Here is a 16,182-nt window from a genome sequence, read left to right as displayed (position 1 = left end):
GGAAGAGCACTGATTACTCTGCACATACTCCCTTTCCCGAGGATGTCACTGAGATAACACAAAAATAGTCATAACAGTTGAAAGCGGGGGGTCCATTGAGATTCCTCTCATAGCAGATACCTAAAGAAGAGTAGAAGAACAGGGCAAGAGTATAGTGATACTTTGTCCCCATATGCTTTGTCATATTCCAGTGGGTGGCTACTCAGGGACCTTCTGACCCAGTGGTGGCATCACTGTGTAAGAGCTGTTCTATCTGTTATTGAAAACAAAGAGTTTTCTCTGCTTGGTTTCCTGCCTGATTGGAAATATTCTAGATGGGTGAAATGCTCAAGTGAGTACAACAATATCAGTCCCTAATACCTGCAAAGCAAATTATTTGCTTCTTGAAATATTTTGAAAAATTGTGTAAATACAGGGAGGAGAGGGTTAGTGATTTTCTGCATGGTTACATGGCAGGTTATGGTCTTTGACTTCCAATTCAATGTAGTAAATTTCTTTTTATTTCTTTTTCTCCGTAGCAGCAGATCCTGCTTGGGAGTGGCTTGGGTTTTCTTTTCTTTTCTTTCCTTTTTTTTTTAAAAAAAAAACAAAAACAACAAAACAAACAAACAAACAAACAAACAAAAAAAACCAAAAACCAAAACAAAACAGGTGGCTTGCATTACATAAGGGACAATTTACACAAGTTGACACTTCCACTTTTTTCTCCATGGCATATTGTGCCATGGTGAAGTTGGCAGAGGAAAAAGGGAGGAATTTCTGTTAGGATTACATTTCTATTTGAGAAAAAGATTCATAATCTGTGGTTGCAGTTGGTTTTTAATCTCCCTATCTAGATATAATTGCATGTTGTGTAAAATATTTAATATTATTATTTACAACCAAAGCATTTTTTATATGATAAAAATAAGTTGGCCGTATGTGATGGACTGTATTGTCCATGAATAGCAAGAAAAATAATGGTTACCTACTTATTTGGTACATACCTGGTTATCTGTTCACTGTGTGCTGTTTGGAATGTAAGTATTTTGATTTTTGGGCAAATTTCTTTATATGTATTCTATTATATACATAATATGTAATATTTATATAGACGCATAAGGAAAATCTCTGTATAAAGAGCTGATGTTTCAAAGTTGGATGTTAGCTAAGTTAGTGACATAGAGAGATGTTAGGAGTTAACCCCAGTATCTTCAGTGTATGAACCAGTTTTAGCAGCAGGTGAGCTCCTTCCATTTCGGCTCGTCTTGAAACCAAACAGAGCTCGATTAACTGCATTTCCCAAACTGTGGCAAAGCTTCTCCTACATTTAGGCTATGCAGATTGACCCAGGTCATTTAACGCTGCTTCTTTTATTCTCAGCCAGCGTTCTGTAACCCAGTCATTTGTTACTACTGCTATTACTAGTTCAGCTCCGCTTTGCTCGATATTGCACATGACTCCCAGCATTTCAACAATGGCGAGTGAAATGTCAGCTCTGCTCAGGTCTGAGAAACTGTTGCTGCTGCCTCCACTCAAGTCAGATTTCACACCAGATGATACAGATCTGCTAGGGCCACTCATAGAAATAATTAGAATTTATTTAGAGCTAATTAATATTTGTGAAGTGCTTTGAAAGTATAAAAACAGTGTAAATGATAGAAGTGTTGTATTGTGCCCTTTAAAAACTGCATAGTTCTTCCCCATAGGAGGCTGCTCTTAAGTTGTAGGTAGTGTGATCCTATTATTAATGCACGTATGTATAGATTCGTATGTGGAATATTAAGGCATGGTTGCCTCTCCTCTCTAAGAGATAATAAAGGGAATGAAGTAAAGATTTGGGGCTGCTTCTGGGGAGCTATTTACAGAAAAGGCAGAAGGACAGTGGTGGACTGGGTTATTCTTCAGCAACTGTAAGGAGCAGAAGGCACCAGAACAGAAAGCTTCCCTGGACTTCTGTGGTTCCACATTTGCAACACTGTTTACAATTAGCTTGGCACTAGAGGACAGAGAATAGCCCAAACTTTGTAAAGAAGATAGGCCCTCCCCAATTAATGGTGCTAAGTAAGATTCATTTTGAAACTGCACTCCATCACTTCTTTAAGCACTTGATGATCACATGAAAAAGGAAGCGAAATGTTGAGTAGACAGAGCGATATGGTATGTTGTATAGGTCCTGAGTTTCTTCAGTATGGTTGAAGCTGTTGAATTCCAGGTAGTTTCTTCTCTGGAAGATGAAGAACAACATACTTCGTTTTCTAAACTGAGGTGTGCAAGAAATCGAATCGTATGGACATTTTTAGGATTTGTTTTGTTTTCTCAGGAAACAGTAGGTACTGAGCCTGTATTTCTGGAAGTGAGATTTACCCCAAATATATTTTCCAGGTTATTTGCAAATTCTCAGGAAAGCTTCTAGTTAGCCTTTTATTAGCTGATACCTATGTTATTTTAATGGAAATATGCCAAATTTTAGAAACAAGAGTTGTTTTTCTTTGCCCAGTCCTCCTCTCCCTTGTGGATAATTCATTGTAACAAATCATATTGTCTTCCTAGTCAGATGTCATAAACACGAGGTTTTTTTGAAAGCACTTTAATCACTATTTCAACCATATCCAGTTAGGGGGGGAAGATCTGAATATACAATAGGTACATTGTATGCGTCTTACATATCAGCTCGTTGTTGCTGGAAGTGTTCTAAATAGAATAATGCACACAAAGTTATTGATTAAATATCAAGCTACTTTTCAAAATTGGCAAAAATGCGTGATAAGACCAAGCCAAGCCTAATAAAATTAAAATATCCTGAGGTTACTGTTGATCTATATTCTGAAAATAATTCCAATGTATGATAAAAATGAAACTCTCAGTTAATTGGTTCCTCGTACAGTAGAATAAAATTAATGTTTAGTAGTTAAATACCATAACCTTCCTCAGGGAAATTTGCTGATGTATCTCTGTTTTTTAGTCAGTCACATGTTTCATTGTTTAATGGAGTATCATGTGGACTGTCTTATAATTTTTCTTGTGCTCAGTGTCCATGTGTCTGGCTTCTAAAGAGATTGAGTGCTAATTTCTGATCTGTGTCAGCGCTATCAGCTGACATACAGGTCATTGGCAATCACTAAATCACGAGAAGAGAATATTGGCATTGCTATGCTTTTATCAGAATGACAAAAATAGGAACCATGTGCTGTGAGGACCACATACTGTAGCTTCTTTATGAAGATGCTAGTCATCTTTCAGGGCTACTGTTTATGCCTTGAAAAAGAATGAGCATATGACTAAACCCTCATGTTACCCCCAGGACAAGAAAAGAGTAATAGCATTGTGGATAGAAACAGCAAGGAGAAGGAATTTTTGGTAACAACTTTGCCTTTTAGCCTACATGAGAATGTGTCACTTCTGTAGTGCTGCAAATGCAATGGAAAGCATCAAGACTGCAAAAAAACGCTAACAGAACTAAAGACTATTTCTAACTGAAAGAATTCCATAGCCTCTATCTATGCGTGGCTTCTCACAATAATACTAATAAAAACAAAACAAGCAAGCAAAATAATGGAGTCCTGTGAAAACAGGTTGATCATTTCAGTTGAATTTCTAGGCCATAAAAGATGTCTGGTGTTACAATACTATTATCCATAGCTGGGCAACTAATTAGAAGTCCAAATTTTTACATTCATGAGCATGCTCAAACCTCCATGGAAATACACTGGCTTTCCTTGGTACTCAGAGCTTTTGATTAACTGTTATTTATTCAGCAGGTATATATATATGTATATATATAGGTATATATACATATATATATATATATATATAAAAGGAAGCCTGGAAATCATAGCATTGTATTGCTTGGAAGGAATCTCACAAGGTGTGTAGTCCAACTCTTCCTCCAAGCAGAGTCATCTAGGATATAAGACCAGGTGACTCGGGGCTTTACTCAGTCAGGGATTGAAAACCTCCAAGGACAGCACAACCCTGATTTCCTAGCCTGTTTCAACATCAAGCTTTTCTCATGGGGAAAATCTGATCCTCTCTTGATTCATTTTATGTCCATGGGCTCTTATTCTCCAACCTAACACTGCCCCTGTATGGTTGATCACCTCCTCATGAGAATTGGAAAACTGCTTTTAGGTCCCTCCAAAGCTATTGCCTCTGTAGACTGAATTGTATCTATCTGTAAAGCACAAACTAAGCTAATCCCTTGTAGGCAGCAGCACTTGCTCAATGCTGTCTGGAACTATCCTCAAAGAAAATCAGGGAACCAATTTGGATTTCTTTTTGGAAGACACTGGTGGTATCTTCTTAATAATCTTATTTATCTAAATCCCTAATGGCTAGAGCCAGAAGTCAGGGAACACTGCTTCTGTCTTTCACAGCCTCCCGTTGCTCTTACTATATGTCCACCATCACACCAAAACAATGAAAAGAAAAACTCTGATGAGGATGAGATGAATGAGTGGTGAGAAGAGGTGCAGTGGCTTACCTGTCAGTTAGCCATCAGCCGTGATTATTCATAATAAATATACTTAAGTGATAAATTGAGTGTAAAAATTATTGTAGCTTTTTCTAGAGCTTGTCAAAAGTGGTGGGGAAGATAATGTGAAATTCCTTTTCATTCAACAGAATCTACTATGAGGAAATGTTTATTGCGGTATTTTTCATGGAATTTAGTTTAGCGTACTGGTTTTGGAAATTATAATTTAAGAATTTGGTTTTGTTTCCTATTCTTTATATTCTTTACACTAGTTGCTTTTTTCCTTCTCCTTCCTTGACCTCCAACTTTTTTCACTTGCTGTCCCTGAAAGACAGGTAGGAGGAAAACAATAAGTTTTAAAAAAATATAGGAAATAACCCCCCTATTTCTCCTCTTCTGGTAGCATTTTTTTTAAAGAAGAAAATTTCAGGGAAAAAAAAATCAGAGTGTTCTATTGTTTCATATAATCAGGTTCAACTTAAAAATCCTGTCAAAACATTATAATTTAACATTAGCATGTAACTTGATTTATATAGCAAGTAAGACAATTGTGCCTGCTCTGAAGAGCTTGCAGCCTGTCAGGAGACAAGACAAGACACTAGGGGGGATTACACCATCAAGGAGAATAAATGAGATGAGTGACAGAAAAAGGAATACAAAAAACATGAGTTTAGGTGGATGGTGCAACACACATAATGTTAGCTCCTATACTTTCTTTTCTCTTTTTAAAAAAAATCTTAATGTTTTTTAACTTACTAAACTCCTTTGATAAAATATTGCAAAACATACGAATGGTTTAAGAGCCACTGTTGCATTTGTACAAGTATACAGTCATTTAATATCCATGAGCTTGGTAGCTAGTCAGTTGAAACTCAAGTTCCTAAACACAGGGTTGTTATTTTGCATTTTGGGACAAGATGTCCACTTGGCTCTGTACCGCAACTTTCGCAGAAAAGTGTTTGCAGTGGAGGATGATAGGGAAAGTTCATAGAAAGAGTGGTTTAAAAGTGAATGTACTTTGTGAAAAATCCTCTTGTAAGCAAGATCTTGGAAGATTATTTTGGGCAAGGATGAAGGTGTGATGTGAAATTGAAAGAATTTGCAGTGCATAAATTATCAGGAAGGAGGTTCTGGTTATGTTTGTGGAAGACGGACCAAAAGAAGGATAGAGAAATAAAGAATTGGCACAGAATTGAGGGTTCAAACTTGCCTTCTTCCTTCCCTGAGCCACTGGCATTCTCCTTTGCTCACAGGGTGCGCCAACACCTCTAATATTCCCCATTAGCTCCCCCAGGCTGACATAGACCATTCACTTCTCCAGGTGCTGTATCACCAGTACATACGTCTTTCTGTGTTCTTTTCACGTAGTCAGTCTTGAATAATTCTCTTGTTCTAAGTGATGTCACCAAGTAGCTGGGAAATAATTATATATTAGAGAAGAATATGTCAGCTAATGAAATAATTTTTCTCACAGTAAAAATGCCAGTCTTTGACCTGCACCAGATTTTGCCACATAGTGTACTAAAGAAAAGCAACAACAACAAATCTTCTTTCTGGTGCTTTGTTTATAAGAAAAGTCCACACATAATGAGAGACAGTTTGGAACATGAAAGCAAGGACTGCACATAATGTTTCTTTTGGTAGTTGAAAGACGTGGGGAGGTACACTCCTGCCTGTGTGCATTACTAGATTAATAGTGAATTTTGTAATTTGAAGTATAATATAGTTGTTTCAGAATTTATTGGTGTCTTCACTGATGCAAACTTGTGAGTGGCTCGGGAAATATCTATTTCTAATAACCGCATATCTTGCCTCACATTCCTGAAATGTTCCCAGAGCTTGGGAAAAAAATGTAGCAACTTTTTACATCTAAAAATAAGATATTTACTGAAGAACTAATGAATAGTTAAGACATGCATTTCTCAGACTTCAGAATTAACTAAAACTACTCAGGCAAAACCTTCAGTCTAATATGGGAATAAATTTAAGGACAGTAGAAAGATGTATCATATTGTAGAGTTAACAGCCAAGAATGAGCAGGTACATATTTATCAGAGGAGACTTGAGGCACTTGTTAGTATTTTGAGGGGTGGAGCTGCTCCTGCACTACGTGATGTGAGTCTGTAAGTGCTTGGCCTCCTCCTGGATGCAGGGCCTGGATCCTTCCCTGGGAAAGGCACTGGCTGAAGCGTCGTCTGTGGGTTTTCGTCTTGGCTCCTCCACCGGCCTCTTGAGTGACCCAGGCCATGGTAGAGTGTTTGAGCATATTCCTTGGTCTTTTGCGTTTCATCTCCTGTGGACAGTAAGCTCCTCCAGACAGACGTGACCTTTCGTTAGACATTTGTGCCAGGGCAAGCGCAGCGGACCACTAATCCTGATGGTGTCTCTGGTTGTTATCGTACCTTCCTCCAACTTCTTCGCTGCTGCCTTGTCTGTACCATGGGAGCAATAATGTGGATAAACTGTATGTGAGTGGCACTTGTGAAAGAGTCACAGCACAGGCAGGGTGTACTTTTCTTCATAAAAAGAATTGCTAAACCCCTACAATAAGCACAAGATAGCAGAGGATATCACCGAAGCAAAATGATGCAAAGATTCATTATAGGTTACAGAAGCCTTTCAGTTTTGTTTGTTGTTTTTGTTTGTTAAAACTATTTTTGAGCACTAGATAAATGTAAAACCCTTTAAAGAGTGAACTAACAAAAAACCCAACCTGGTAGACAGGAGAGCTGAGCTCTGCTCAGCTATTATCTGGGTTTTTTTAGGATGAATGGGAGTTTTTTCCTTAGAATTCTGAAATAGTATGTTAGCATGTATTTGTGTTGCTTGCTAGTATGGTCTCCTAAGAGTCCCAGAGACATTACCTACACCACCAAAGCCAGTGGTTCTGACTATGCACATGGCCATGGGGACTTTAGTGTTTTCTTCTCTCACAAGCATCTCCTTGATATATCTATGAAATGAACCATAAAAGATAGGAATTACCACAACAGATGAGGGTATGAGGATCTGCGTGGCTGTTTAGGAAGGCGAGAATAGTGGGATTTATGAATTAACATGAGGTTGTGGGAACATGGGCAGAGGCTTATACCTGTGGGTGGAGAGAAGAGGGATGTGGGACGGTGCATGTAAGTCAATCCTTTAATATGTATGTTTCACTACAAATAATTCGTAATTAAAAATTTTAATGGGCTGTAAAATCAACATGCCAGTGAGAAACTTTTCCCTCGTTCTTTTGTTTGCAGTTGATAAATTAATAATTTTATATTCTTTCATGGCTGTTTCTTCAACAAAATGTCCTCTTCTAGGGAGTAGACTTTCAGAATGCTACTGGGATTAGCCTTTGAGCTACTAGTGGTGTGGAAGCAGGTAGACACCATTGGCCTTGATTCTTTGACCACTGTCTCTTTCTTCTCCGTGTCTTCACATATTTAGAGCCCACTGCTTCGGTCACAAGATTAGAAAATTTCAAGTCAGAGAAATCTTTAGTTCAATCCATGATGTGATTCGGAAAGTGGATGCCTCAGTCCACACAAAGTAAAATTGGAAAATGTGAAACAATGGCATTGTCTGGTAAAAAAAACCCAAAACAACAAAACCAAAACCAAACAAGTCAGGAAATCTGTTGCCCATTGACAATAAATAAATAAATAGAGAAGTTGTGGCCAGGTGCTGGTGCAAAGACATTTGTGAATGGGGATGCCTGGGTGGAACTTTGGATTCCCATTGCTTGGCTGGACGATGTTGAAAGATTGTGAGGCTTCAGTCAGCAAAGCATTATTTAAGATGTTCTGAAATATAAGCAGGCACACTTACTGAAGTTAAATATCTGTTAAAATGCTTTGCCAGCCCAGCTTTTTCTGGCCCTCCATTTCTAGAAGTTATGGTATTCAGTTCTTAACAGAAGGTTGAAATGCTTGAATGAAAAGATCTCTGTAAAGAAGGTTGTATTATAAAAGGGGAAAATAAACATTAGCAGTTTTCCTGAATGTGTATACACCGAAACAGCCTACCTCTAACATTTCAAAAACATTAGATAAATTTATTTCCCTTTGTTTTCTGTTTCCTTTAACTTAGGCTCGATACCATTATAAACTTTAATTCAATAATGACTAATAATGATTGTACAGAACAGCTTGCATTGCCTTCTTAATTTGTCTTTATTTTTCCCCAGTACACTCAAAAGAGCACAATAAAGGAAGAAAACTTTTAGTCTACCTCTCTAATGAAATGTACAGGAACATTTAGGTAGATTTTCCTGATAAAGTGTTCTGCCTTTTCCATAGTCTCTTTTCAAGTAGCTCTTTTAATGCTACAGAACTCATGCATGCTGGCAGAACATAGGGGCATACAGAAATGCTCTAGTGGTCCTTATTTGAGTGGGAAGTACTTAAACATTTTATCATTTGGAGAAGCAATATAATGCATGTAACGTGTTTTATTATTTTTACCAGTTTTCCTAACAGCTTTGTTGATGGGCTAGTGTGAAGTTTATTTTAACAAATCAGATATGTAAGGAGTGACCAAAAGTGAGTGCTCCATAACATTAAACCATGCCTGTCTCCATCTTGATTTTTGCCATCTCAGGTTATTTTCCTTTATAAACACCTGCGACGTTCTTGCAACATTTACTGGATCCCTTTATCTCATTCAGCACAATGCAGCTCTCACTAAAATTGAAGTAGTTTTCTCTCAGGAGCAAAATTGAATCACAAGTCATGAAATGGAGTTCGCGCAGGGATTTGGGAGGCTTGTATCTGATTTACTTAACTTCACATGCTTTTTCCTGTTGTAGGATCAAACCCTGAAACTAAAGCAAGATTTTTTTTCTCACCTAAAAGAAAACACAGTATTCAGGGGAGCGCCATTTCTGATCTGTGTGAGGCTCAGTTTACTAACAGTGAGCAGAGTTGAGTTAACTTCAGATTCTGGACAAGCTTGTAAATTTGTCCCCTTCTAATGCTGTGATCTTATCAAGGTTGTACTGTTTTCTTCTCCTCCGCCCCCGTCTTCTTTCTTTCCTTTCCCCCCCCCTTTTTTTTTTTTTTTTGAAGTGCAGCCTTCTGATCAATGTGCACTTTTTTTTCCATTTCCCTAAATACATCATGAAAAAGGATGAGGTTTCCGCCTTAATTGCTTGTGCCTTTTATTCACATTCCTCTCTCAGCCAGAATTGTGAAAAGAGTGTTAGTAAAAGGCTGCACAATAGAGCTTTTCATTAGGCCTCAACAAGGCACACAAAAGAAGGCTTTTGGAAAGAGTGAATGCAGGACTTTAATTTGCAGGTGGAGAGTAGATAAAAGGTGCTGACGCCTCTATTATTCTCTTACTTAGGTGACCCTTACCCCGTTCAGCTGATCCCAACTACCATGGCAGCTGCTGCCGCAGCAACACCAGGCTTAGGCCCACTCCAACTGCAGGTAAGTCCGAAAACAATGCAGAAGAGGCAGAGGTTAAGTAAATATAAAAGAACAGTTTTCTCTTCCATTTGAACGCAACACAATTAACAAGGGGTTTGGGTCTGTTCTCTTCACTTACACTTTGCATCCGAAGCAAAATAATCGTCAAATCATACACATTTTCCTTTTACCTTGGAGAGTGGAACTTTTTGTTACGTTTTTGTGTCTTTATTTTCAATTTAAATACTTTTAGGTTTGTACCTTAAATTTCTGCAGAGCAGTATATTTGCTTGTCTTTCCCATTAGATAGTTCTGACACGCACTGTAAAGGCTGGCTACGTGTAAACCTGCAAAAGGAAACACATTGCCGGGCAGAAAAGCTCTGTCCTGACAAGCACTTTTAAACTGCTTAAAAGTCGCCTGATGTGATTATGTCCTTTTAGGCCATAAGCTCTTCAGAGCAATGACTGGCCTCTCCTACAGTGTTTTATGGTGCCCAGCACATTTTAGGTACTGCTGTAGCGCAGATAATTAGCAACTATACTAATTTAACATCGACAATTAGAAAACAGGTGGAAAGATACTAAGGAATTCTTTTTGAGCTTCATTAAAGCATTGGCCTTGTAGCCAGATGTATCTGATTCAAAACTCCCAATATCGTTCTAAATTTTGGAGGTATTAGGGTGTCCATGCGTCTTAACGATAGCGGTGCAGATGTTCCTCAGGTATTCCTGATCAGCGTCACAACCCTTGTCAAGTCACTGGAATTAAGAAAATGTCGTGTCCCACGTCCACAGTGTGAATTTTGTTACCTGCCATGTATACGTTGCTGGTAGGATGAAGCCGAGTAAAGTTTGGGACTAAAATGGAACCAAGATCCAAATCATCTCTAGTTTCGCAAAATCCAGATTGACACCCTTTTGTAGAAAGAAAAAAATTCCCATACTCTCCATTCCTAATTTGTCTGCCTGCTCATTATTACTTGCCAAGTCACATGGAACAACAGAGCGTTATACCTGCTTGGAAAAGCTCAGCATTTATAAACAGTACATGTAAAATGCATTCCCAAGCTCAGTTTGGCCGACATCACTATGAAGTAGACTCTGCAACATCAGATACTTCAGTTGTTTGGCCAGCACATGAGAGCGTGGGACATAGTTCTCGGGAAGATTGTTGGTATTTTTTTTTCATTTTAACACAGCCAGCGGAAGTTAGCTGAGTTTCACAGAAATAGCTGCCAGTGTGTAAGCTGACACATTCCATGCACCACAGAGGTTAATACATTCATTCCTATTGTGCCTTTGTATGAAAAGCTACACTGTCTGCATGTTAGTTTCTGATTCTGTGAGTTACAAATAGTGTAGGCGGTTTAAGAATCATGAGACCCGTAAAAGTCATCCTTCTGAAATGAATTTTGAGGAGTAACATCACAGTTGATAAAGTGCTTATAATAGCCAAACACACATGAACACACATATGGAAGAAACAAACAAACAAAAAAACCCCCACAAAAACCAACCCCCAAAATGGAGCTATCTAGCAATGAGAAAATAGAGTTATGAGTGTAATTCTCCTTATTTTTGCAGTGATTCAAGCTAGTTCTAAAATAATGCATCAATGCTCCAATAAGTAGGTAGGATGGTTTACTTCCATTTCAGGACCAGCTTTGTGCTGTATCTCTGCACGTGTAAGGGCTGAAGTATTCTGGTTAAAATAGGTTTTATCGCAATGACAGTTTCTTTATAAAAAGGTGGCCTTTGTGCAAATGCAACTGACTTCATAAATATCCAAAGATGAGTTTAGGTTGTGGAAAATTCAAAAACCTCAAAGGCCTCTTGTTTCTGTGCAAAGGAGAATATTAAAATGAAAGCATTGAACAAATTCACATATGTTGTTTTGCTACATGTTATTTAGTCTGGAATTAAAGGAAGAGTTTGGCAGTCAGTCAGCAGGAGAGGTTCAAATTACTAACTCTGTAAACTTCTTCAAATCTTTCAGACTTGATTTCTAAGGATATGTATATGCCGGAAGAAAAAAATTAAAATTCTCTTTCTTCACATTTTAACAGTGATTTTCAGCTATCAGTGCAACCTGTCTAATAGAAATGGGACGTGCCTCTTAATTTCTGGTGCCATTTGAAAGAGTCTGATAGCTAAATGTGCTTTGAGAAAAGTTTTCTGATATAGCGCTCAGAATGGACACTCGCACATGCTAACATGAGTGGATCTGAATCTAGCATAGCTGCTAGCCTAGGATTGTGCCTTCCAAACTCTGTTCAAATCCAGTTTCTCTCAGTGATGACTGTTTCTTCACTCATGAAGAACTGGTCCAAAACCACCTTTAAATGGCATGAGTGAATGTGCAGCCATTACAGTCTTTTTCAAGGAGGAACTGTTCTAACTTCAGACATTCCCTTATAATGACAGGGTTCCCTACAAGCCCTCTGTCCTCTAGTCATCAGACAGTAGAAGGTCAAAAAAGTACAATGTTCCTTCTTTTTTTCTTTTTCTAGCCTCCCTATCACTCATTTTTGTGTACTAAAAGCAGTAGTTTTCAGGGGAGATCAAAGAACCTGACACAATGCTCCGTTTGTTGCTCCCAGCAGAATTTGGTATACAACGTTATCTTAGTGAAGACAAAGCCAAGGAATTTTTCTTGCTTGTTTGTATAGCAATAAACATATCTTTGTCATTTCATTTGAGAATTTTAAGTCGGGGCATGGTGTACTCTGAGATCAGCAGGAAGTACTTTTTTATGCCTGGTTGTGCAAATTGAACTTTCTTTTTGTAAATGAAATCCACACTGTATTTATAGAAGAACAGCTAACACCTGATTGTTTTCTTGTGGCAAAGATACTGTTTGTCAGTGAAAATGGAATCTCTCATTTTAGAATGCCCTGTTGATTCCCACTGATGGGTTCGCAATCTGAAGCCCTCCATTTCTCTCCCTGCCTTGGAGTCTCCACTGGAGTATACAGATTCTGTCATCTCATATCTGCCACAGTTAGCCATACGTGATTGCTTTATTATTTATTATCAGTGTCCACAGAGAGACTAATGACTCAATAATGGAATGGAAGCTAAAACTTACATTGTTAGATGTCGGAAAAGGAGTAGACGGATGGGGCCATCTTGGAGAAGCTGGAACTAACAGGACGCATGCTTGAACCCGTCCTCTGATAAAGAGCTGTCTGTCAGCCCTGTGTGTTCACTCATACCCACATTTATAAATGCCGTTTGGAAAAAAGTTTTTGGCCTTCCTCCATTCATGAGAAGATTCAGTCCCAAACATTGTGTGAAGTGACATTTTTAAATGCACCTTCATTGCAGTATAATTCTTCTTGGTTAGCACGTGAGTTTCTTGTGTTGGTTTTTCCCTCCATAAATTTCATATGGTCTTGTTCAAGAGTAATGCAGCATGGTGATTCTGTTTCAAATGAACAAAACCAAAACTGAACATTGCCTTCCTACTGTGTTGTACTGAATAAGGCTAATGAATTGGAAGTACTGCTATATGCCTTAAATGAGTGTGATGTTTTCCTATATGGTTCAGCAGCTGAGGGGATTAAATTCCTCCATCTCGAAGATCAACATTCAAAGCTCTAAGCATAGATATCGTGTAACAATTTTTACACAAAGTAAACTGAAGTGATTTTTCTAGTGCAGGTCATCTTGGGCATACCTACAATGAAACAGATGTTTCCAGGAGCCTGAGCAAATCCAGTATAAAATGTTATCTGGTGGTTTCTTTTCCAAGAAAGAATAATTCCTGAGTGCTTTGCGAGCATCAGGAAACAAAGGACCTGATCGCATGATCTGAAAATTGAGAGGAATCCGCACCATTGGGAGTGGGAATGGTTCAGATACCCCAGATTGTTTGTTCGATAACCAAACTGTGACAACAACTGATTAATTGGCAATAATACAAATGCTGTAGATACCCATAGCTATATTGAAAGATAATGCTGGATGTATAATGACAGCTGCCTGTGTAGTGTAACTATATGGACATTTTTTGTCCTGTCAAAACAATATAGCAGTTTGATGTAACACAAACTTCCTGCAAACATCTGCTCTTTGAAAAGCACCCCAAAAAGTTTTGAGTGCCCATATTCAGACTTTCTTCCCTCTTCGTCTTAGTGTGAAAGAGGACATCATGATTATTGCTGGTTGTGTTCAATATTATGACCAAACCTGTCACTGAAGGGATCAAGAGAACCTCATGTCAGCATATGGGTGTGAAAGCATTTTAGCTGGGTCTCAGTTCTGAAGACCATCATTTGAAGAATCCTAACTGATTCTCTTTTGCTATTTGTATAAAGATGATGAGCAGATTTAGACCTCAAACATATCTGGAAAAATAATTTGGCCAAGTCTTTTTAGTCTGCACTTTCTTTGTTAAGTATTTTGGTGGTTTGGTGGTGTTTTTTTTTTTTTTTTCCTTCTTACTACAAACCTGTTATTTTCAGTGGTGTGGGAAGTTGCACGCCAAGGACTGAGTTTCAATGGAATTTAGCATGCATAGTCTGGACCGCATTTTTAGAAGGATTTAGACCACATGTAGGCACTGACATAAGTGGCTAGATTTTGAGAAAAGTTAAACTGATTCAGAGTTTGAGTGCTTCTCAGAGTTGTTCATCTTGCTGCTATTTAGTTGTCTGACTCATTAAAAATTTTCTGTTGGAAAACCTTGATTATAGATACCTGAAGGGTCACACAATCATCTGTGGTCTCCATGGTTGTTTCACTTGAAGGAAACAGAAAGGATAGAGCTATTTAACAAGCAGACAGTGACTGATCAGAAGATAGACTGTTCCAATGGTCGTATGAGTATTACATAAAATGTCTGTCGCCTGTGATACAAAAATAAAGCACAAGGACGGCCTGCTCAGTCAAATACCATTTATTTCTTACATACTAGCTTCCTTTTGGCTTCTGCACCATTGCAGGGATGAGCAACATCTCTCCATTTGACAGTTCCGGTATTTCTTGGAAGTATCTCCTTAAGTTTCGTTTCACATGTTGCTGATGAACTTCCCCACTCTCTTAAAGAGATGGCACTATATTTTTATACATGAATTGTCAAGTACATCTAATTTTTTTTTGAGCAGATTAATCACTTGGCCTTCCAGCGTTATTATACAACACCTCAAATCTGTGAAAGAAGACCCTGAAAAAAACTGTATGAACCCTGTAGTGATACATGTGAATACTGAAAGGTTGATTGTTTCCTCGTATTGGGGAGAAAACTTGCCAGAGCTTCAAAGACATGAGAATTATTTCTGATGGAGAAAAAAAGTCTGATGCCCCGTTATTGTCTCTATGAAATGTAGCCAAGAGACGACAATACTTTATCCATTTTTCATTTACTCTGCAATCTACATTCATGACCTCTTTGGGTATTACTATAACCAATTCTTTGCCTACAAGAAGGTAAACCATTTCTTAGCAGTGCAAGGTTATTCCTTCCATTTGGTGGGCAGTGTCTACCTTTAAATACCATCTAAGCTGGCTTTTCAACAGTGAGAGTCTGTACCCTTTCACAGTTTGCTTTTCTGCTTTACCTGTTCTCATTAATAGGACTCTGACGTAATTTGTAGGGAATGAATCATTAGTGCACAGCTTCATTACAATATTTTAATACTCATGCAAACCACTTAAGCATAAAAAGTAGAATTAGTTTTTCACTGTAAGCACGCACATCTGGGGAAAAAAAACCCCCACCAAACAACAGCTAAGTACATGAAAAGCGACATTTCTCATTAGCATAACCAAAAGATAGCAGTTGTCCATCTGCCATTAGCTCAGTGTATTGCAATACTGTTTCTGATGGCCATCACAAATAATTATAATAATAGGAGTAATAAACCAATACAATGCATATACATTTTTGTTGGATGCCCTTTTAAATAGCTTTTTTTTAATTGCTACATTCATGCAGATTCTATATTCCCTACTTCTGTCCACCACTTGTTTCTGGCTTTGTAAGTGAGTGTGTTGGTGACTAGATATTCACCACTTGTTCTGCAAATGAGTAGCCAAGATGGCCATTTTAAAAGAGATCGTTGAAGACCAAGGTCCAGTTCTTCAGCTAGAAAAATGGGGCATAGTACTCTTGATGTAAGTGAAGCTACATCCATCTAAACAGGATGAAGATCTCTATGTGGTTGTGGGGTAAGCTCTCTTCAAAAATTTCAGCTTTCCAAGATTTCTTATTTGTTATGAAGTCCTAGTGATAATTTTAAAATGTTCATTAAACTGTATAAGTAAGGTGTGGAGTGAGAGGCTATTGCTTGCCAAGAGCATTTCTGGGCAATCCCTATGTTTTTAA

General features: G+C 38.1%; 1 protein-coding gene across 3 annotated transcripts in view; it reads left to right on the top strand.

Moving 5' to 3' along the window:
- The window catches only part of SOX5 (SRY-box transcription factor 5), a 359,749-nt gene that overhangs the window by 262,795 nt on the left and 80,772 nt on the right, over positions 1 to 16,182 (top strand). For all 3 annotated transcript variants that reach the window (XM_065649584.1, XM_065649592.1, XM_065649575.1), the window contains one exon: positions 9,788 to 9,873. In XM_065649584.1, coding sequence (XP_065505656.1) covers positions 9,788 to 9,873 — 86 coding nt within the window. The remainder of the gene's footprint in view (positions 1 to 9,787; positions 9,874 to 16,182) is intronic.

Source organism: Caloenas nicobarica, chromosome 1 (genome assembly GCF_036013445.1).
Source record: "Caloenas nicobarica isolate bCalNic1 chromosome 1, bCalNic1.hap1, whole genome shotgun sequence".
In the NCBI taxonomy this organism is placed as follows: domain Eukaryota; kingdom Metazoa; phylum Chordata; class Aves; order Columbiformes; family Columbidae; genus Caloenas; species Caloenas nicobarica.
The sequence above is the reverse complement of the archived record's forward strand: the minus strand, read 5'-3'. Positions and strand labels throughout refer to the sequence as shown.